This window comes from Babylonia areolata, chromosome 25 (genome assembly GCF_041734735.1).
Source record: "Babylonia areolata isolate BAREFJ2019XMU chromosome 25, ASM4173473v1, whole genome shotgun sequence".
In the NCBI taxonomy this organism is placed as follows: domain Eukaryota; kingdom Metazoa; phylum Mollusca; class Gastropoda; order Neogastropoda; family Buccinidae; genus Babylonia; species Babylonia areolata.
In genome coordinates, this window is record NC_134900.1 from 14,175,266 (window position 1) to 14,198,563 (window position 23,298).

The window sequence follows — 23,298 nt, forward strand, 5'->3', positions numbered from 1 at the left end:
ACCACCTCTCTTGTGATTCTTATCAGTAAGGCTCTCCCTATTACTCTTCAGAAAAAAATGAAAGAAAAAGAAAAAAGAAGAGTTTCCCCCTGATTCCATTCGCTTTCATTCTCTTGTCATTCCATTTTGTCATCGCTACATTGGTCATCGATCGTCATATCCTTCATATGGTTATGGACATATCCCCTCATATGGTGAACATATCGTTCACTCTAATCATCATCATCATCGTCGTCGTCTTCGTCACTGTCATCCTCGTCGCTCTGACTTTGCGCTGCTGCGGTTGTTGTTGGTGTTGGGGCTGCAGTCGTGGTTGGGGATGTCATTGGCGATGTTGTTGCAACTGCCTGGGTTGGAGCTGTTGCCGGCGGTTCTTGTGTTGGTTGTGGCTGTTTTGTTGCTAACGGTGGTGTTGTCTCCGCCCCTGCTGTCGTATTTGCCTCTGCCGCTGCTGACGTAGCTGTCTCTGCCGCTGATGCTGTGGTTGCTGGTGGTGGTGCTGTAGTTGCTGGTGGTGCTGTTGTTGCTGGTGGTGCTGTGGTTGCTGCTGGTGGTGCTGTGGTTGCTGCTGGTGGTGCTGTAGTTGCTGCTGGTGGTGCTGTGGTTGCTGCTGGTGGTGCTGTGGTTGCTGCTGGTGGTGCTGTAGTTGCTGCTGGTGCTATAGTTGCTACTGGTGGTGCTGTGGTTGCTGGCGCTGGTGCTGTGGTTGCTACTGGTGGTGCTGTGGTTGCTGGTGCTGGTTCTGTGGTTGCTGCTGGTGGTGCTGTAGTTGCTGCTGCTGCTGCTGTGGTTGCTGGTCGTGGTGGTGCTGTGGAAAGGAAGATAGGCAAAGATTATGTGTATGGAAGGTCACTGATACAGAGATACTCTCTCTCTCTGAAGGGGCGAATGGCTCTGTGTGCTATATTGTACTTGAGTACGGATATGTTCTTATGACTTAATTGAGCACATGTTGCAACTCCATGTTAGTGGAGTTTTCCTGGTCCATCATTACAGATGAATATTTAGTGTAGGGGAGGGTTTGGAGGATTTCCTTTCTACACCTCCGTCTTCTTCCAGTGTGCTCTTCAAACAGTTCGGGGTGGCTCAAATGTTTGGTTCGTTTCAACGCAGCAATGTTATAGAAAGAAAGAAAAAAATGAGAGAGAGAGAGAGAGAGAGAGAGATCATAGGGATGCAAAAGAGGAAATTTCTGTCGCAAAAAGCCAGGGATTTTCTTTCTAACTGAAAAACTATGCTAGCATCGACATGTGGGGTTAGGGGTGTGGTTGGGATGGTTAAGGGTTAGAGGGAGGGGAACACAACTCCATACACGCGCACTGTACTCACCTGTGGCCCCTTGAGCGATACCCGCCAGTAAGAGCAAGGTAAACAGGCTTAGGTATTCCTGGAAGACAACACACAGAGAAAAAACACGTTCACTATGTTCATAACTATATCATTCAATATCAGTAGTACCCCCTTTTGGGGGGTCCGGGGGAATGGGGGGGCTTTATGCTTTTAAAATGATGAACAATGATAAACAGGTGTGGGGGAGTGGGGGGTGGGGGGTGGAGGTCAGGGTTTATGCGGATTACACAGACCACCAGTTATCCGAAATTTACAATACTATAGGTAGAAAGAGAAGGTCTACTACCTGCCCAATATGTTGATTAAAATATTCAATGACCCAAACAAAGGCTTTCGTCTGCAACTGCGAGGAAGTAGCCTACATTAGTATGTACAATGCAAACCTTGGATCACTTTTTTAAATCAAACACTCAGATTCACATAACATTGCACGTCTTCGATCTGACGTCATGTGTCCAACTATGACAGGAAAAAGAAAAGAAAGAAAAAAGAACTATAAGGGCGTTCTTGATTTTTTTTTTTTTTTTTTAATCATGACGTAAAGGGTTTGAACTGAAACGAGGACAAGGCTCGCTCAGGATACAATCTTTTCTCGAAGACAACCTTTATTAGGACTTATCCCATTGACGATTTGTTATACAGAGCGAAAAAGAGGCTTCGGCCGGTACACTTATGTTGCACTGAAAATGAGATGAGCTAAATTTGAAATTTTCCGATCTTGAAGCTGAAAGAGAAATGAATATGAAACGAACTACCTTTCATGAGGGAAGCAGAATGAGCATTAGGCCTATTACTTTTTTTTTTTTTTTTTTTTACATCTGGCTCCCTGGGTAAAACAAATTATCTATGTAAAGTAAATCAACTAATAAATGAATAAAGGAATGAATAAATGAATAAATGATTAAGATAAGATAGAATAAGACAAAAGCTGAGAAAATAATGATATACACAGGATATTCTTATTTCATATTCAAGAAGAGGAAAAAGATGTAGCCTATTCATCTGGAATTGCGCAATGTTGGTTTGGAATTGATGCCGATATTTGTTTGATTTGCAAAGCATCGTGGTCTTCCTTTCATGCTAGACTTAAGGCCGCTGCTTTTATTTCTTTGAGGCGATCGATGGTGTGATGGCCTTGTACCTGTTCTTTTTGATATTCTTTGACTTTTCTGAGGATTTCCGATTTTTCTAGATGTAAGCCGCTCGTTGTTGTTGCGTTACCAGCAAGTCTGTCAGCTCGTTCATTTCCCTTAACACCTGCATGTCCCGGGCAGTTTGACCATGTACGTTTTTTAATCTGAAAGTTGCGCAGTGACTTATGCCACTCTGGGCTTCCCATTCCATTTTCAATTTTCTGTATGAGGTTCATTGAGTCGGTTAGAATCATGGCATAATGGTTTCCGGGCATATGGATAGACAATAGCCACTGGAGGGCATGTGTCACAGCTGCAACTTCCATCGTTAGGCTGGAGGTTGTGACTTTGTAGGCAGCATTCTATTCCCTTGGTTTTCCATTTTGTTTTGCAGTGAATCCCCAACTGGATTGGTCTTTAGTGACTGAGCCATCTGTGTATATGATGATGTCCTCTTCTTTGCTGTTTTCTTCTATGAGTAGCTTCACTTCCGCATAAGTTTGGCCCTCTGGCCATTCCCGACAATGTCTTCCTAGAGTGACTGCGTGTATATGTGAGAGAGAGGAGAGATGGGGGGGGAGCGTGTGTGTGATTGTGTGTGTGTGTGTGTGTTTGTGTGTGTACACACATAACATAGTTTATAATCCGCCTCTGCATCACACACACACACAAATATATATACATGTATAAATATACGTACATACATATATGTATATACATAATATTTTTCTCTGTGCATGTGCGTGTGTGTTTGTGAGTGAATGTGTGTATGCGTGAGAGAGAGGAGAGAGAGAGAGAGTGTGTGTGTGTGTGTGATGGAGAGACAGAGAGAGAGAAAAACAGACAGAGAGAAACAGAGAGACAGAGACAGAGATTGTGAACGTGTTTGTGTATGTGCGCGCGCATGTATAGGTATGTGTGACACTGAGAGAGTGAGAGACAGACAGACAGAGACTGAGAGAAAGAGACTGAGTTGGGAGACGGGCAGGCAGACAGAGACAGAGACAGAGGTACAGATAGAGGGAGCAGCTGTTCTTTTTTTTTTCTTAAAAAAAAATCTTTCGTGTGTGTGTGCATAATTATGAAAATATGTTAAAACCAGCACTAAGTCTTGGATTCAGCTCAAATCAATCATATTGAGATTTTTTTTTTTTAATTTTTAATAAAGATCAGAGAAACCTTGGCTTTCCTGTGAGACCACGTCATCACCGTCATTGACACTGAATTCCTCACTCCCCTCCTCTTCCTCCTCTCCAGACTGCTGAACAAGCAGAGGTCCGAAAGACACGTGCCTTTGTTCCAGAAACGTTGCAGAACGTTCCACGCTGCGTCGAACAGAGGCGGGTTGAAGGCAGCCTTCTTGGCAGCGTGACGTCGTGTCTGACGCATTACATATCATGACGTCACAGTGCAGAAAGACGATGCTGCTGGTTCCCACGAACGTGAAAGCCTGGAGGGTCAGTTTCTGTTCTGACCCAGTTCTGTTGTTCTGCAGGGTCGAGTCCAGTATACACCTGGCGGGAAAACTCTTGAATGAGTTTGTGTCCATCATTTAACGGTTAACAAACAATAAAGAGTGGCAACTCTCTACATATGACAAGGTACACAGCTTCAATGCTGCTTATGCTATCGATTCAGCTAGCACACAGGTAATTAATGGGTAAATTGCAACAAACCCAGACACTTCCAAATAACAGGAAGCTCCGGCCTTGTCCAAGTTCCCATCATTTAACGTGCACAGGGAGATTGTGGTGATAGATGCTGTCTGTCTGAGAGGCTGTGTGTTCAAGTGTGTGTGTAATACGGTGGGAGTGTTGGCCTTGTAGTAATGAGTCTGCCATGGGAGGGAAAGAATCTCAGTGCACAGGATCAAACCCCCACATGCAACAGCATTTTCTCCCCCTCCACTAGACCTTGAGTAGTGGTCTGGATGCTTGTCATTTGGGTGAAACGATAAACCAAAGTCCAGTGTGTTGCGTGCACTTTGCACATGTAAAATTAAAAGAACCCATAGCAACAAAAGGGTTATCCTGGGCAAAATTCTGTACAAAAATTCTCTTGATAAGAAAAATTCACTTGCAGGCAGAAAAAAGAAAGAGTGGCACTGCTCTGTGGTGACACGCTCTCCCTGGGGAGAGAGCAGACTGAATTTCACACAGAAATCTGCCGTGAAAAAAGGATAGTAAAATACAACAATAGCCCGATCAGGTTGCATATTTCAACAGATAAAATGTTAGAATCATCATCCCTAAATATTTTAATGACAAATGGAAAAAACAAACAAACAAACAAACAAAACAATTGAGCCCAAGTACAAAATATTTACTGAATCTGAACTTTTCTTTCACTTAACATCATAAAAAGTGAGGGTGGGATATCTTTATGGATGTGGTGCCATTCAGACTTATGAATTTCAAACAAATAAACGAAAAACATCAGTATTCTCACCTGTTAGTTGCAGCATGGACCAAATAGCGTTCAGCCGTCTGACAAAACTCAAGTCATTTTCTGTTTCACTGTCACCTAGGAAAGGAAAACAGCTTTAATCATCACATTTCTTTTTCTTTTACCCGATTAAGGTCATTAACACAGACGTTAGCTCACAGGAGAAGCTTTAAGTTAAATGAATTAATGTTTTACTGTTTATGGTTTGGATCCACAATCCTGGTTTATCAAAATAGTTCCACCAGACAGGAGTTGGTATCCCTGATTGTGAGAGTAGCATCATTCTTCGTGGACTATTTTCCAACAAAGTACTCATGATTATTGTTGAAATTGTCTCCAGGGTTCTCATTGAATTATCGTCTTAATCACGCTTCGTTTTATGCTTTTAGAAGTGCAGCACTCAACTCGTTAGATTTAGTTCACTAAGGGACACAACTCTAAACCATTGCAATCATCGCTTCTATTGGAATAACAAGTATTAAGTGAGTTTTTAGAATCACACACACGTTTTGTTTTATCAAAGAGCATAGTGTGGTATAATGAAATATGAAGCATTTCAAATAAACTATATCAACAGTGTGGTGAAATAAGCATGGGTGTATACAGGGGAAAAGAAAACCACACATCTGAGCGCTTGTGGCTTACTCAAATCGAAAAAAAAAAAAAATTGCCGTGAACAATAATAAGGTATTATCGAACTTACAAATCCATGTAAAAATTAATAATGACAATAATAATTATTTTTTTTAAATCACATGCATAACAACAAGGCTCCCGCCATAGTACTCTAATACACACGCACACACAAATATACACACATGCGCACGAGTCCACACACACACACACACACACACAACACACACACACACTCACATACATGCACAAACAAAATCCAGAAAATTTACGATTACTCACACAAACCCACATTTCTTTCTCCCTCCCCCCCCCCCCCCCTCTCTCTCTCTCTCTGACTATATCTCTCACTCTCTCTCTATGATTATATTTGTATGTGTGTGTGTGTGAGTGTGTGTGTGGATCGGATTATGGGCTGAAAGACGTGTGTGACGAGTCTTTGGGTACACCTTTTTGTAATTTCCATCTGTATTTCAATCAGGAATAGTTCATTGCAGGATGTGTACAGGGTGTGTGAGTGAGCGCAACTGAAGCTCGCTGAGGGTGCCCCATTTTCGTTCTTACTTTATTTGAATCACTTGCTTTCCATGTATGTTTCTTTATCTTCTAATATTTGATTTCCTATTTGCTTACTTTTTTGTCTTAAAAAAAAATTTTTTTTCACTGGTCTCGCGCGCTACCACACACACACACACACACACACACACACAACATACACGCGCGCACGCTTATATACACACACATGCACACACACACACACACACACACACACACACACACACACACACACACTAAACAAACACATGCACACACACACTCTCTCTCCCTTTCTCTCACTTTTTATATTTTTTTATTTTTCAAAGAATTTGTTTCGTTCTCATGACTTATCCAGTGTATGCTTAGGCCAGTATATACATATGCTAAGGTCAGCATCTGCTTCCTTTTAGTATTTTTTACGCACATGTGGTGTTGCATATAGATCAGTTCATATATACGCTTTCAAGCCTCCTTGAAAATCGAAACGAAGAGGCCAGTTTGGTCTAACGTCGCAACCGTGACGGACTAACGATATCATTATTGCATAACAAAATTACAACATCAAACTGGGAAAAAAGCCATAAACCATTGCAGGTACGCACATCATACTCAACACCAGAAAATATCCAGGACCAGGGATCATGAGGGACCTTCGCACCGTTAAGTTTGCTTTGTGTCAGTTAAGAGTCGTCCTAAGCCTGTGGAATTACTAAACGTTAAGCAAACTTAGCACTGCCAAGTTCTCCCAGGTAACCAAGCCCACGTCTTTCTGATGCTAGCGAGGTACTCCCTACAGGAAACCATCCCGACGCCAACTGCTCTAAAATGCTCTTGGCCGAGAGAATAGGGGATGTAACGTGGGCAAGACACTCTTCCATTTGAATCAAATTTAAGCCCAGATAGTTGGGACAGCAGTTGTCTCCTCTGCTGCTCTGCTGGTCATAGTAAGGTACGACTGACTATCATACATACATACTCCCTACATGGAACATTCTATCAGCAGTTTGTATTGTCAGTGAGTTTCCTCCTTAGCCGGGCCTGCTGTGCCTGGCGCGATGTCACGTTACCTGTGACACACCTGACGACAGTGACAGGTACTTCATGAACTGTGTCCACAAGGTAGTCTTGTAGTGTCATCTTGTTGTGTGTGTGTGCGTGTGTGTGTGTGTGTGTGTGTGTGTGTGGCTTGACTGACTGTTGACAGTTATTGAGTTTAACGATCTATTGGCCAGGGTCTTTTAGGACACATTGTTCGGTGCTTACGACTTGGTTTGGTGAAGGTTTCTTCGTTCGAGGTGGTACGTCTTGAAACTGGCTGTAAAACAACAGCGTAAAATGCTAATGCACACATTTGCGCACGCAACATGCACGCACGCACGCACACACACACACACACACACACACACACACGTCACGTCAATACTTCAATTCTTTGTTCCTTTTTCTTCACTGATTCATGACATCACCACCACCACCTCTCTTGTGATTTTTATCAGTAAGGCTCTCCCTATTACTCTTCAGAAAAAAAATGAAAGAAAAAGAAAAAAGAAGAGTTTCCCCATGATTCCATTCGCTTTCATTCTCTTGTCATTCCATTTTGTCATCGCTACATTGGTCATCGATCGTCATATCCTTCATATGGTTATGGACATATCCCCTCATATGGTGAACATATCGTTCACTCTAATCATCATCATCATCGTCGTCGTCTTCGTCACTGTCATCCTCGTCGCTCTGACTTTGCGCTGCTGCGGTTGTTGTTGGTGTTGGGGCTGCAGTCGTGGTTGGGGATGTCATTGGCGATGTTGTTGCAACTGCCTGGGTTGGAGCTGTTGCCGGCGGTTCTTGTGTTGGTTGTGGCTGTTTTGTTGCTAACGGTGGTGTTGTCTCCGCCCCTGCTGTCGTATTTGCCTCTGCTGGTGGTGGTGCAGTGGTTGCTGCTGGTGGTGCTGTGTTTGGTGGTGGTGGTGCTGTGGTTGCTGGTGGTGCTGTGGTTGCTGCTGGTGGTGCTGTTGTTGCTGGTGGTGCTGTGGTTCCTGGTGGTGCTGTGGTTGCTGGTGGTGCTGTGGTTCCTGGTGGTGCTGTGGTTGCTGGTGGTGCTGTGGTTCCTGGTGGTGCTGTTGTTCCTGGTGGTGCTGTTGTTGCTGGTGGTGGTGCTGTTGTTGCTGGTGGTGGTGCTGTGGTTGCTATTGGTGGTGCTGTTGTTGCTATTGGTGGTGCTGTTGTTGCTGGTGGTGCTGTGGTTGCTATTGGTGGTGCTGTTGTTGCTACTGTTGTTGCTACTGGTGGTGCTGTGGTTGCTACTGGTGGTGCTGTGGTTGCTGGTGGTGCTGTTGTTGCTGGTGGTGGTGCTGTGGTTGCTGGTGGTGGTGCTGTTGTTGCTGGTGGTGCTGTTGTTGTTGCTGGTGGTGCTGTGGTTGCTGGTGGTGCTGTGGTTGCTATTGGTGGAGCTGTTGTTGCTACTGGTGGTGCTGTGGTTGCTACTGGTGGTGTTGTTGTTGCTGGTGGTGGTGCTGTTGTTGCTACTGGTTGTGCTGTTGTTGCTGGTGGTGGTGCTGTGGTTGCTTGGTGGTGCTGTGGTTGCTGGTGGTGGTGCTGTTGTTGCTACTGGTGGTGCTGTTGTTGCTGGTGGTGGTGCTGTGGTTGCTACTGGTGGTGCTGTTGTTGCTGGTGGTGGTGCTGTTGTTGCTACTGGTGGTGCTGTTGTTGCTGGTGGTGGTGCTGTTGTTGCTGGTGGTGCTGTGGTTGCTATTGGTGGTGCTGTTGTTGCTGGTGGTGGTGCTGTTGTTGCTGGTGTTGGTGATATTGTTGCTGGTGGTGCTGTTGTTGCTACTGGTGGTGCTATAGTTGCTGGTGCTGCTGCTGTGGTTGCTGGTGGTGGTGGTGCTGTGGTTGGCAGTGGTGCTGTGGAAAAGAAAGATCGGCAAAAGATTATGTGTATGGGAGGTCACTGATACAGAGATACTCTCTCTCTCTCTCTCTCTCTCTCTCTCTGAGGGGGCGAATGGCTCTGTGTGCTACATTGTAGTTGAGTACGGATATGTTCTCATGGCTTAATTGAGCACATGTTGCAACTCCATGTTAGTGGAGTTTTCCTGGTCCATCATTACAGATGAATATTTAGTGTAGGGGAGGGTTTGGGGATTTCCTTTCTACACCTCCGTCTTCTTCCAGTGTGCTCTTCAAACAGTTCGGGGTGGCTCAAAATGTTTGGTCCGTCTCAACACTGAAGTCAGTGCAGCAATGTTATAGTAAGAAAGAAAAAAAACGAGAGAGAGAGAGAGAGAGAGAGAGAAAGAGATCATAGGGAATGCAAAAGAGGAAACTTCTGTCTCAAAAAAAAACAGGGATTTTCTTTCTAACTGAAAGACTATGCTAGCATCGACATGTGGGGTTAGGGGTGTGGTTGGGGCAGTTACGGGTTGGAGGGAGGGGAACACAACTCCATACACACGCACTGCACTCACTTGTGGTTCCTTGAGTGATACCGAGCAAGGTAAGCAGGCTCAGGTATTCCTGGAAGACAACACACAGAGAAAAAAACACGTTCACTATGTTCATAACTATGTAATTCAATATCAATAGTGCCCCCTTTTGGGGGGTTTGGGGGAATGGGGGGCAAGGGGTGGGGTGTGTGTGTGTGTGGGGGGGGGGGGGCTTTATGATTTAAAAATAATAAAACAATGATAAACAGGTGTGGGGGTGGGTGGAGGTCAGGGTTTATGCGGATTACACAGACCACCAGTTATCCGAAATTTACAATACTATAGGTGCATAATGCTTCCAGGAAGAAAGAGGTCTACTACCTGCCCAATATGTTGATTCAAATATTCAGTGACCCAAACAAAGGCTTTCGTCTGCAACTGCGAGGAAGTAGCCTACATTAGTATGTACACTGCAAATCTTGGATCACTTTTTTAAATCAAACCACTCGGATTCACATAACGTTGCAAGTCTTCGATCTGACGTCAAGAGTCCAACTATGACAGGAAAAAGAAAAGAAAGAAAAAAGAACTGTAAGGGCGTTCTTGATTTTTTTTTTTTTTTTTTAAATCATGACGTAAAGGGTTTGAAGAGATATCGAACAAACTGAAATGACCACAAGGCTGCTCAGGATACAATCTTTTCTCGAAGACAACCTTTATTAGGATTTATCCCATTGATGATTTGTTATACAGAGCGAAAAAGAGGCTTCGGCCGGTACACTTATGTTGCACTGAAAATGAGATGAGCTAAATTTGAAATTTTCCGATCTTGAAGCTGAAAGAGAAATGAATATGAAACGAACTACCTTTCATGAGGGAAGCGGAATGAGCATTAGGCCTATTACATTTTTTCTTTTCTTTTCTTTATTTCTTTTTCTTTTCTTTTTTTTTTTACATCTGGCTCTATGCAAAGTAAATCAACTAATAAATGAATAAAGGAATGAATAAATGATTAAGATAAGATAAGATAAGACAGAATAAGACAAAAACCGAGAAAATAATGATATACACAGGATATTCTTATTTCATATTCAAGAAGAGGAAAAAGATGTAGCCTATTCATCTGGAATGTCCTGAAAAAACACAGAAGCAGAGAGAGAGGAACAGCTCGACTAATACTGAATCATCATCAATACAACATTTACACATAATGAAATACATTTGTGTCAGATACAAAAAGTTCACAAGTAAATCATGAAAGTTCACATTATATCATTTAAAGCTTGATTCGTTTTTACGATATTCAGGAATAATATTTCCACAACCAATCTTCAGAGAGAGAGACAGACAGACAGAGAGATTACCATCGTTTCTGGTGTCGTCGCTTGCGTTCTGCTCTTTGGTTGTCGATCCAGCCTGACATGACTCCGGCGGTGGTACTGGCTTTTATACCAAAGTCAAGATACCCCCCTGCACCCTCCCCCCACCACACCCCACACACGTTCATTCTAGCTGCCATGTGCAAGATGTATCTCAGTCAGCGATGGAATAATTTTAGTCTCGTGTCTGCACAGCCCACATTGTAGTTATTGCCAGACAAGGTGCCAGGTGTTGCTGGCTGCTTTTATGAATTTGTCTGCTAATTAATCAGAGCAATTAGTGTTCGGTCACCAGACTGTTATAAGTGATTACTCGCGAGCGCGTGCGAACACCTGTAAGGAAAACAAAAATAGAATACTCATACATTTTCTCATAGAAACACATCTACACGTGTGTGGACCTACATGATATGTCGACACACGCACTACGCATGGGCACATGTTGCGTCAACGTTCCCATGAATATGGCTTCAGGGTGGTGGAGTGGGGGACGGGGGGTAGGTTATTTGGAAGGGAAAAAAAAGCCCCTATCACCAAAACTTTGCCCTATATTAGAAATTCCAAAATCATGTTTTCTTCGAAAAGATTCTCAGTTTTATTTGGAAATTGTACACGGGTCTTCTGTTCTCATGTTCATTTGTGTTTTGTCATGAGCATGCGAGCGTAGGCGTGTGTATGCTGTTGTTTGGGGGTTGTTGTTTTTTGTGAGTATTTTTTTATGTTTTGTTGTTGTTGTTGTTGTTGCTTATTATTATATATATATATATATATATGTGTGTGTGTGTGTGTGTGTGTGTGTGTGTGTGTGTGACCAAGCGCTATGCTTGCTTCAAAAATTGTTTCACACACAAGCTACAGCAGACGACAGTTTTCACAACTAACCCACGCCAGGAATGTGTGACGTCACTCCCAGTTTGAACGCAAAGCTGCTTACATCATTTTGTCCTCCTCGCCAGACAACTTACTCATGGCTCGACCAGTGTCGTGTCGCGGTACCCTATTGGCTGAGCTGGAATCTGTGTTTCTGCTCCACCCTATTTAATTAATATCTCTGTTGTCAGATCATGGATCCACAATCCGGGTTTGTCAAAATAGTTCCATCAGACAGGAGTTGATATCCGTGATTGTGAGAGTAGCATCATTCTTCGTGGACTATTTTCCAACAAAGTACTCATGATTATTGTTGAAATTGTCGCCAGGGTTCTCATTGAATTATCGTCTTAATCAAACTTCGTTTTATGCTTTTAGAAAAGCAGCACCCAACTCTTGTTAGATTAAGTTCACTAAGGGACACAACTCTAAACCGTTGCTATCATCGCTTCGATTGGAATAACAAGTATAGGTGAGTTTTTAGAATCACACACACGTTTTGTTTTATTAAAGAGCATAGTGTGGTATAATGGAATGTGAAGCATTTCAAATAAATTATATGAACAGTGTGGTGAAATAAGCATGGGAGTATGGAGGAGAAAACCCCCCACATATCTGAGCACTTGTAGCTTACTCAAACTGGAAAAAAAAATCGAAATTGCAGTAGAGAATAATAAGGTATTATCGTTGGACAATAATAAGTTATTATCGAACTTACAAATCCATGTAAAAAAAAAAAAAAAAAAGGAAAAAAAAAGACAATAATAAATAAAAATTTAAAAATCACACGCATAACAACACAAGGCTCCCGCCATAGTGCTCTCAGTAATGCACACACGTGCACAAATATACACACATACACGCACGCACGCACGCACACACACACACACACACACACACACACGCACAAACAAAATCCAGAAAATTTACGATTACACACACAAACCCACCTTTCTCCCTCCCTCTCTCTCTCTCTCTCTCTCTGTATATCTCTCACTCACTCTCTCTTATGATTATATTTGTCTGTTTGTGTCAGTGTGTGTGTGTGTGTGTGTGTGCATCGGATTATGGGCTGAAAGATGTGTGTGACGAGTCTTTGGGTACACCTTTTTGTAATTTCCATCTGTATTTGAATCAGGAATCAGTTGATCGCAGGATGTGTATGCGTGTGTGAAGCTCGCTGAGCGTGCCCCATTTTCGATCTTACTTTATTTGAATCACTTGTTTTCCATGTATGTTTCTTTATATTCTAATATTTGATTTCCTATTTGCTTACTTTTTTTTGTAATTATTAATATCTTATCTAATTTTGTTCACTGTTCTCGCGCGCTAGCACGCACGCACACACACACACACACACAAACACACACACAACACACAACACACACGCGCGCACGCTTATGTACACACATGCACACACACACACACACTAACACACTCTAACACACATACTAACACGCACAAACACATGCACACACACACACACACACACACACGCACGCACGCACGCACGCACTCCCTTTCTCTCCCTTTTTCTTCTTTTTATTTTTTTTATTTTTATTTTTAAGAATTTGCTTCGCTCTCATGACGTATCCAATATATGTATGTATGTATGTATGCTAAGGCCAGCATCTGCTTCCTTTTATTATTTTTTACGCACATGTGGTGTTGCATATAGATCAGTCCATATATACGCTTTCACGCCTCCTTGAAAATCGAAACGAAGAGGCCAGTTTGGGTTAGCGTCGCAACCGTGACGGACTAACGATGTCATTATTGCGTAACGAAATTACAACATCAAACTGGGAAAAAAGCCATAAACCATTGCAGGTACGCATATCATGCTCAACACCAGAAAATATCCAGGACCAGGGTTCATGAGCGACCTTTGCACCGTAAAGTTTGCTTTGTGTCAGTTAAGAGTCGTCCTAAGCCTGTGGAATTACTTAACGTTAAGCAAACTTAGCACTGCTAAGTTCTCCCAGGCAACCAAGCCCACGTCTTTCTGATGCTAGCGAGGTACTCACTAAAGGGAACCATCCCGACGCCAACTGTTCTAAAACGCTCTTGGCCGAGAGATAGGGGATGTAACTTGGGCAAGACACTCTTCCACTTAAATCAAATTCAAGCCCAGATAGTTGGGACAGCAGTTGTCTCCTCTGCTGCTCTGATGGTCATAGTAAGGTACGACTGACTATCATACATACATACTCCCTACACGGAACCATTCTATCAGCAGTTTGTATTGTCAATGAGTTTCCTCCTTAGCCGGGGCTGCTGTGCCTGGCGCGATGTCACGTTACCTGTGACACACCTGACGACAGTGACAGGTACTTCATGAACTGTGTCCACAAGGTAGTCTTGTAGTGTCGTCTTGTTGTGTGTGTGTGTGTGTGTGTGTGTGTGCGTGTGGCTTGACTGACTGTTGACAGTTATTGAGTTTAACGATCTATTGGCCAGGGTCTTTTAGGGCACATTGTTCGGTGCTTACGACTTGGTTTGGTGAAGGTTTCTTCGTTCGAGGTGGTACGTCTTGGGACTGGCTGTAAAACAACAGCGTAAAATGCTAATGCACATATTTGCGCACGCAACACGCACGCACGCACGCACACACACACACACACACACACGTCATGCGTACATTGACAATTTTTTTTTTTTTTTTCATTTATTCATTTTCATCTCAGTAGCCTCTAGGATACACATCTCGAAGAAAGAACATAATATGAACTGTCTCTTACGACCCGTCAATACTTCAGTTCTTTGTTCCTTTTTCTTCACTGATTCATGACATCACCACCACCACCTCTCTTGTGATTCTTATCAGTAAGGCTCTCCCTATTACTCTTCAGAAAAAAATGAAAGAAAAAGAAAAAAAGAAGAGTTTCCCCATGATTCCGTTCGCTTTCATTCTCTTGTCATTCCATTTTGTCATCGCTACATTGGTCATCGATCGACATATCCTTCATATGGTTATGGACATATCCCCTCATATGGTGAACATATCGTTCACTCTAATCATCATCATCATCGTTGTCGTCTTCGTCACTGTCATCCTCGTCGCTCTGACTTTGCGCTGCTGCGGTTGTTGTTGGTGTTGGGGCTGCAGTCGTGGTTGGGGATGTCATTGGTGATGTTGTTGCAACTGCCTGGGTTGGAGCTGTTGCCGGCGGTTCTTGTGTTGGTTGTGGCTGTTTTGTTGCTAACGGTGGTGTTGTCTCCGCCCCTGCTGTCGTATTTGCCTCTGCCGCTGCTGACGTAGCTGTCTCTGCCGCTGATGCTGTGGTTGCTGGTGGTGGTGCTGTAGTTGCTGGTGGTGCTGTTGTTGCTGCTGGTGCTGTGGTTGCTGGTGGTGCTGTAGCTGGTGGTGCTGTTGTTGCTGCTGGTACTGTGGTTGCTGGTGGTGGTGCTGTTGCTGGTGGTGCTGTTGTTGCTGGTGGTGGTGCTGTAGTTGCTGGTGGTGCTGTTGTTGCTGGTGGTGGTGCTGTGGTTGCTGGTGGTGGTGCTGTGGTTGCTGCTGGTGCTGTTGTTGCAGCTGGTGGTGCTGTTGTTGCAGCTGGTGGTGCTGTGGTTGCTGCTGGTGGTTCTGTGGTTGCAGCTGGTGGTTCTGTGGAAAGGAAGATAGGCAAAAGATTATGCGTATGGAAGGTCACTGATACTGAGATTCTCTCTCTCTCTCTCTCTCTCTCTCTCTCTCTCTGAGAGGGGGCGAATGGTTCTGTGTGCTACATTGTAGTTGAGTACGAATATGTTCTTATGACTTAATTGTTACATCTATACCGATGTAAAGTGCAGCGAGCCCTGCACTCACCACACTGAGCAGAACAGCTTTGTGATAAGAACTACTACTACTTCTACTATTCCTACTACTATTGCTGCTGCTGCTGTTACTACTGTTGCTGCTACCACCACCACTACCACTTTTTTTTTTTTCAAAAACTTTTATTTGAAATGTTTGGATTTTTAGGAAATTATGCAGCTGGAACTAAAGAAAGGAGAAGAAAACAACAATGGCAAAAGAGAGGGAGGGGTAGGTTTGGAAAATAACTGTGAAGGATCATTTGAATCTAACTGCATGATATATAGAAAGAAATAACTGGTTTGTAACAATCATCCAGTAGAAAAATAGACATCAACAACGACAGATGAGGATAAAATACATCTATGTATCTATCTATCTAAAACGAAACAAAATGTCAAGAACTGCAAATTGTTAATGGGGTCCTCCTACTGAGAAGCACTTGGGACAAGCACGGAGGCTACGCATTCAAACATACGAATCATTTCTCCTCCTTCTTTATGTACCGCTGGTTCCTGTTTTATCTTCTCATCTTTCTCATCATCTAATAGCAGCACAGGGAGTGTTTGACGAAAATAACAGTAAATCTCTATGCTTCATGCATGCAAGACATTTTTTTGTGAACAACACCAGATACTAACGCCATCAAGCAAAAATCACCGGAGCTTTCGTCCAGATCTAAGGGGTTCGGAGGGGGATACAATCTGGATAAACATATCAATAGCAAGAACGTTGTTACAATATGAATTTGCGTGCTTGCAAATCTCAACAGAATCAGACAAGGTGATAAAAAAAAGTCGTATGGGATGTTTTGGATATCATCAACGATTTAGTTCAGCCAGCAAAATTTCAAGGGTTGACAAACATCATGAAACGAACGCAAAGGGTTTGTAATGTAAATTTGACATTACATTACCATTTAAACATCATGTGTGCAGTGTCACTATAATCTTACATATTCACCAATATCAGCAAATCAAACATATAGTGGGCATATAAACGAAATGTCGTTGAAAGTATCAGTTCAGTAATCACCATTGATCATTCCAGATCTTTTTTTGATACCATGAAATATATATTTTGAGACAGGTTACGTTTGTGTGGGTCATAGTCCGCTTGGAGTAATATGGAAATGGGAACTTTCTTTGAATCTTTTAGAAATTTTATGCTTAGATCTACATTCACCGTGCATTCAAACAAAAAATGCAATTCATTTCCGGTTTTTGATATACAAAAGGGGCAGCATCTTTTCTTGTTCGAACTGTCATAACGATGGATATTATTACTGAGAGGAAGTACACCAAGTCTGATCTGAGAAAGAGCTACTCCAAAGCAGTAGATACCAGTAATCATTGACTGTAGTCATCAGTACTATTTCCAAGAACATTCATAAATTCTTTATACCATTCATGAATCGTTATATTGTTGCTAAGTTGTTGAGTGTATTTTTGCGGTTTTTTGTTGTTGTTGTTGTTGTTATTTTGTTTTGTTTTGTCTTTGTTTTTTGTGTGTTTTTGTTTGTTTGTTTGTTTGTTGTTATTGTTTTTTTGAGGGGTGTTTTCTTTTTTATACTATTTTTTCCACATCCCATACTTTTTGTTTCTTGTCAAAAATATTTTTTGATCAAAGAAATTTGAGCTGAGAAAAGCGTGGACACTGTCTGCAGTCCTGGGTTCTATCTCTGTTCTCCTGGTTCTCCTGTCTCCCTCGTTGTCCCTTTGGTGTTCGTGTTGCTGTTGGTGACGTCCTCTCCTGTTCCTGTCACTGGTGTGCTGGTGTCTGTGGTCAGTGGTCCTGTCTGCTCTCCATCCCTCACCAGACCGGCTCTGTCCTTGCCAGACACGTGGCCTGTTTCGTGTCGGGTCCACTTCCGGAGCGTGAGGGGTAAGGCCAGTACTTCATTGTGTCGAACATTTTTAACATCATTGAGGGCGTTTCCAGAGAGTTCAGAATTACGCCCCTGGTGATGAAAATGCGGATTTCTTGTGCAGGTTTGTTGAGACCTGTGCACAAAATGCAGACGTCCATTCCAGCAATAAACCGCCTGACCTTGCTTTCTGTAGAACTCCACCATCTCTCTCATTGACAGGTCAGATCTGAGGTGACTTTGATTCCATCCTGTTGCAGCTTTTCCCTCGTTTCTTTGCCAGTGAGAACAGACATTTTGTCTGTCCACAAAGAGAACAGGTCGGGGGTCATCACTGTGCTGACGGAAGTCACCAACACGAAAAGCATGCTTAACACCATACAGTTTCCATGTCCGGCGGTGGGAGTAATAGTTAAGTATATCAATGGTCTGCGCAACACATGGATAAATCATACCACGCCGTGGTTCAGGAACGCCGAAGAACTTAAGGTCGCAGCGTTCGGCGTCCATTTCTGTGGTCTCCTGTTTCTGCTCAAGCTTTTCAAGACGCTGAAGAATGGTTTCTGTTTCATCTCGTAAGTCCAGTATGTCGTCCCTGTCTTGTTGTACCTGATCTTTCAAAGTGCCAATCTCCTCAGTGAAATGGCGTAATGTCTGCCGCAGTACCTTGACTTTATCGTCCACTCGCCTGCAGATGTTGGCTGCGTTGGTTCGTTGCTGGCCAGAGCTGTGAAAATCGCTAGTCCGTGAACTGCAACTCCATGTTAGTGGAGTTTTCCTGGTCCATCATTACAGATGAATATTTAGTGTAGGGGAGGGTTTGGGGATTTCCTTTCTACACCTCCGCCTTTTTCCAGTGTGCTCTTCAAACAGTTCGGGGTGGCTCAAAATGTTTGGTCCGTCTCAACACTGAAGTCAGTGCAGCAATGTTATAGTAAGAAAGAAAAAAAACGAGAGAGAGAAAGAGAGAGAGAGAGAGAGAGAGAGAGAGAGAGATCATAGGGATGCAAAAGAGGAAACTTCTATCGCAAAAAGCCAGGGATTTTCTTTCTAACTGAAAGACAATGCTAGCATCGACATGTGGGGTTAGGGGTGTGGTTGGGACGGTTACGGGTTAGAGGGAGGGGAACACAACTCCATACACTCGCACTGCACTCACCTGTGGCCCCTTGAGCGATACCCGCCAGTAAGAGCAAGGTAAACAGGCTTAGGTATTCCTGGAAGACAACACACAGAGAAAAAACACGTTCACTATGTTCATAACTATGTAATTCAATATCAATAGTGCCCCCTTTTGGGGGAGGGAGAGGGAGGGGGGGTTCGGGGGGGGGGGGAGGGCGGGGGAGGGGGGGGGGGCTTTATGATTTAAAAATAATTAAACAATGATAAACAGGTGTGGGGGAGCGGAAGTGGGTGGAGGTCAGGGTTCATACAGATTACACAGACCACCAGTTATCCGAAATTTACAATACTATAGTATAGTATAGCAAAATGCTTCCAGGAAGAAAGAGAAGGTCTATTACCTGCCCAATATGTTGTTTAAAATATTCAATAACCAAAATATAGGCTTCGTCTGGAACTGCGAGGAAGTAGCCTACATTAGTATGTAGGCCTACACTGCAAAACCTAAAGCTTTGATGAATCGATACGATTATGCAGTACAATTCTCTAAACTTGGCACTTTGATCTGATATTCTGACACAACAAGAGCAGTCATTTTTATCATTTTTTGTTCAAACAGGAACTTCTTTTGCTAAGCATGGAAGCTATATTTCTGGTCACGTCTTTGGTGCAGATAGTAAAAAAGGAAATCAATGTGTAATTAATGCTATGGGGTTAATTTGCTTTAAACTGATCTTTCTCATCTTAAACATTACATTTTGAAATTATACTCAATACATAAAAAGCTGTGTACAGGGCTTTCACTTTGTTCATTCGCCCAAGTGGTCTTTTCGGAAATATTAAAATCAATACTACGAGTGGACTCTATAGATCTATTGGCTGAGCCCTGAAGGTCATGGGCAAATATCAATTGCGTAAACATATTTATACATATTCAATGCGCGGGCTCATATTCCTCGCGAACGAAGGACGCCATTTTGTTTCAAGTTGTTGACCTGCCCGTTCAATAATATATTCAATCAATAATACATGATTAAAATGTGATGGAAAGTTGGAGAAGGAGACCGTTAAATATTTATCCTGAGAAAGATTTGTGAACGCCTCATCACTTACTGGACTATATCCCAAACTGCCATAAAAATATCAACAAAATCAGTTGGAATTCACAGTTAAAAATAATAAACAATGAGAGTTCATACCCTTGATGAAACGTAAACATTTCCTGTCTTGGCTTTTCTCAAAATGAAGTCCTTTTCACTTCATATGACGTTTAGAAGCACTTGTACTTGGCTCCACATGTTATTAGTTTAACAAAATACTCAATTTTCACATCAACTTTAAAACTATAAAACTAGAATGAACATAAAAGAGAAATTGAAGCGACCGTGTGGTACTACATTCCCGGTGGGTGTAACTTAACTTGTACATCTATCTAGATCCAGAGAAAACGGCTAAATGTTGCAGTGTGATTGCAGTGATAGCCACGTCTCCTTTACCACGGACTTGAAAAGAATTTTTAATTGCCCTTAAAGATTTTTTGAATGCCCAAGATACACCACAATAATATGATTTAAACGGCGTTCTCACTGCGAATACCCCAATCGATTTATCGCCCTTAAAAAAGCATGTTTAAATATTAAATTTTAGAACATAAGGTAAGGAGCCATGATAGTTTAATGGGTAAGACAGAATCTGCTGTCAGGACTTTTTTTTTCTTTTTTTTAACCTGAAGCTTTATAATAACAAAGACAGAACACATTTTAACAAATAGTTGGGTTTTTTTTAAAGTGTATCACAAGTGAGTCTTGAAGGCCTTGCCTCTCTTGTTTTTAATAGTTTGTACAAATGCATGTTATATTTTTTTTAAAGGAAAAAATGGAAAGCATGGACTTGGATCACTTTTTTTTTCAAATCAAATTCAACAACAGAACCAGTGAAAATTTTCACATCACACAACGTTGCACGTCTTCGATCTGACGTCATGAGTCCAACTATGACAGGAAAAAGAAAAGAGAAAAGAACTATAAGGGCGTTCTTGATTTAAAAAATTTTTTTTATAGGTTTTTATTTATTTATTTATTTTCTATATCATGACGTAAAGGGTTTGAAGAGATGTATGACAAATTGAAACGACAAGGCTCGCTCAGGATACAATCTTTTCTCGAAGACATCCTTTATTAGGATTTATCCCATTGACGATTTGTTACACAGAGCGAAAAAGAGGCTTCGGTCGGTACACTTATGTTGCACTGAAAATGAGATGAGCTAAATTTGAAATTTTCCGATCTTAAAGATGAAAGAGAAATGAATACGAAACGAACTACCTTTCATGAGGAATGAGCATCAGTACTATTACTTTTTTTTCTTTTTCTTTTATTTCTACATCCAGCTCCCTGGGTAAAACAAATTAACTATGTAAATGAAATCAACTAATAAATGAATGAATAAATGATTAAGATAAGATAAAATAGAATGAGACAAAAACTGAGAAAAAAAAAGATATACACAGGATATTCTTATTTCATATTCAAGAAGAGGAAACAGATGTTGCCATTTCATCTGGAATGTCCTGAAAAAACACAGAAGCAGGGAGGGAGGAAGAGCTCGACTAATACTGAATCATCATCAATACAACATTTACACATAATGAAATACATTTGTGTCAGATACAAAAAGTTCACAAGTAAATCATGAGAGTTCACATTATATCATTAAAAGCTTGATTCGTTTTTACGATATTCAGGAATAATGATTCCACAACCAATCTTCATAGAGAAAGACAGACAGACAGAGAGATTACCATCGTTTCTGGTGTCGCCGCTTGCGTTCTGCTCTTTGGTTGTCGATCCAGCCTGACATGACTCCGGCGGTGGTACTGGCTTTTATACCAAAGTCAAGATACGCCCCTGCACCCTCCCCCCACCACACCCCCACACACGTTCATTCTAGCTGCCATGTGCAAGATGTATCTCAGTCAGCGATGGAATAATTTTAGTCTCGTGTCTGCACAGCCCACATTGTAGTTATTGCCAGACAAGGTGCCAGGTGTTGCTGGCTGCTTTTATGAATTGTCTGCTAATTAATCGGAACAATTAGTGTTCAGTCACCAGACTATTATCAGTGATTACTCGCGAGCGCGTGTGAACACCTGTAAGGAAAACAAAAATAGAATACTCATACATTTTCTCATAGAAACACATCTACACGTGTGTGGACCTACATGATATGTCGACACACGCTCTACGCATGGGCACATGTTGCGTCAACGTTCCCATGAATATGGCTTCAGGGTGGTGGAGTTTGGGACGGGGGGTAGGTTATTTGGAAGGGAAAAAAGCCCATATCACCAAAACTTTGCCATATATCAGAAATTCCAAAATCATGTTTTCTTCGAAAAGATTCTCAGTTTTATTTGGAAATTGTACACGGGTCTTCTGTTCTCATGTTCATTTGTGTTTTGTCATGAGCGTGCGAGCGTAGGCGTGTGTATGCTGTTGTTTGGGGGTGGTTGTTTTTTGTGAGTATTTTTTTATGTTTTTTGTTGTTGTTGTTGTTGCTTATATATATATATATATATATATGTGTGTGTGTGTGTGTGTGTGTGTGTGTGTGTGTGTGTGTGACCAAGTGCTATGCTTGTTTCAAAATTGTTTCACACACGAGCTACAGCAGACGACAGTTTTCACAACTAACCCACGCGCAGAATGTGTGACGTCACTCCCAGTTTGAATGCAAAGCTGCTTACATCATTTTGTCCTCCTCGCCAGACAACTTACTCATGGCTCGACCAGTGTCGTGTCGCGGTACCCTATTGGCTGAGCTGGAATCTGTTTTTCTGCTCCACCCTATTTAATTAATATCTCTGTTGTCAGATCATGGATCCACAATCCTGGTTTGTCAAAATGGTTCCATCAGACAGGAGTTGATATCCGTGATTGTGAGAGTAGCATCATTCTTCGTGGACTATTTTCCAACAAAGTACTCATGATTATTGTTGAAATTGTCGCCAGGGTTCTCATTAAATTATCGTCTTAATCAAACTTCGTTTTATGCTTTTAGAAGTGCAGCACCCAACTCTTGTTAGATTAAGTTCACTAAGGGACACAACTCTAAACCGTTGCTATCATCGCTTCGATTGGAATAACAAGTGAGTTTTTAGAATCACACACACGTTTTGTTTTATTAAAGAGCATAGTGTGGTATAATGGAATGTGAAGCATTTCAAATAAATTATATGAACAGTGTGGTGAAATAAGCATGGGTGTATGGAGGAGAAAACCCCCCACATATCTGAGCACTTGTAGCTTACTCAAACTGGAAAAAAAAATCGAAATTGCAGTAGAGAATAATAAGGTATTATCGTTGGACAATAATAAGGTGTTATCGAACTTACAAATCCATGTAAAAAAAAAAAAAAAAAAAAAATGACAATAATAAATAAAAATTATTTTAATTTTTTTTTGACGGGCGCAATAGCCGAGTGGTTAAAGCGTTGGACTGTCAATCTGAGGGTCCAGGGTACGAATCACGGTGACGGTGCCTGGTGGGTGAAGGGTGGAGATTTTTACGATCTCCCAGGTCAACATATGTGCAGACCTGCTAGTGCCTGAACCCCCTTCGTGTGTATATGCAAGCAGAAGATCAAATACGCACGTTAAAGATCCTGTAATCCATGTCAGCGTTCGGTGGGTTATGGAAACAAGAACATACCCAGCATGCACACCCCCGAAAACGGAGT

At 42.1% G+C, this 23,298-nt stretch overlaps 2 protein-coding genes across 2 annotated transcripts in view; both read right to left on the reverse strand.

The window, feature by feature from the left end:
* The window catches only part of LOC143300050 (uncharacterized), an 11,055-nt gene extending 109 nt beyond the window's left edge, over positions 1 to 10,946 (reverse strand). Inside the window, exons 1-5 of the mRNA XM_076613605.1 lie at positions 10,888 to 10,946; positions 7,838 to 8,014; positions 3,682 to 3,997; positions 1,330 to 1,387; positions 1 to 808 (exon numbers count right to left, since the gene is read on the reverse strand). The exon at positions 1 to 808 is cut by the window's left edge and continues 109 nt beyond it. Coding sequence (XP_076469720.1) covers positions 213 to 808; positions 1,330 to 1,387; positions 3,682 to 3,997; positions 7,838 to 8,014; positions 10,888 to 10,946 — 1,206 coding nt within the window. The 3' untranslated portion in view covers positions 1 to 212. The remainder of the gene's footprint in view (positions 809 to 1,329; positions 1,388 to 3,681; positions 3,998 to 7,837; positions 8,015 to 10,887) is intronic.
* Positions 10,947 to 14,464: 3,518 nt separating this feature from the next.
* LOC143300051 (uncharacterized) lies at positions 14,465 to 21,419 on the reverse strand. The gene is made up of 3 exons (XM_076613606.1): positions 21,361 to 21,419; positions 18,598 to 18,689; positions 14,465 to 15,379 (listed from the first exon to the last, which is right to left on the reverse strand). Exons 1-3 carry the CDS (start codon positions 21,417 to 21,419, stop codon positions 14,787 to 14,789), a joined length of 744 nt encoding a protein of 247 aa, XP_076469721.1. The 3' UTR covers positions 14,465 to 14,786.
* Positions 21,420 to 23,298: the final 1,879 nt, after the last annotated feature.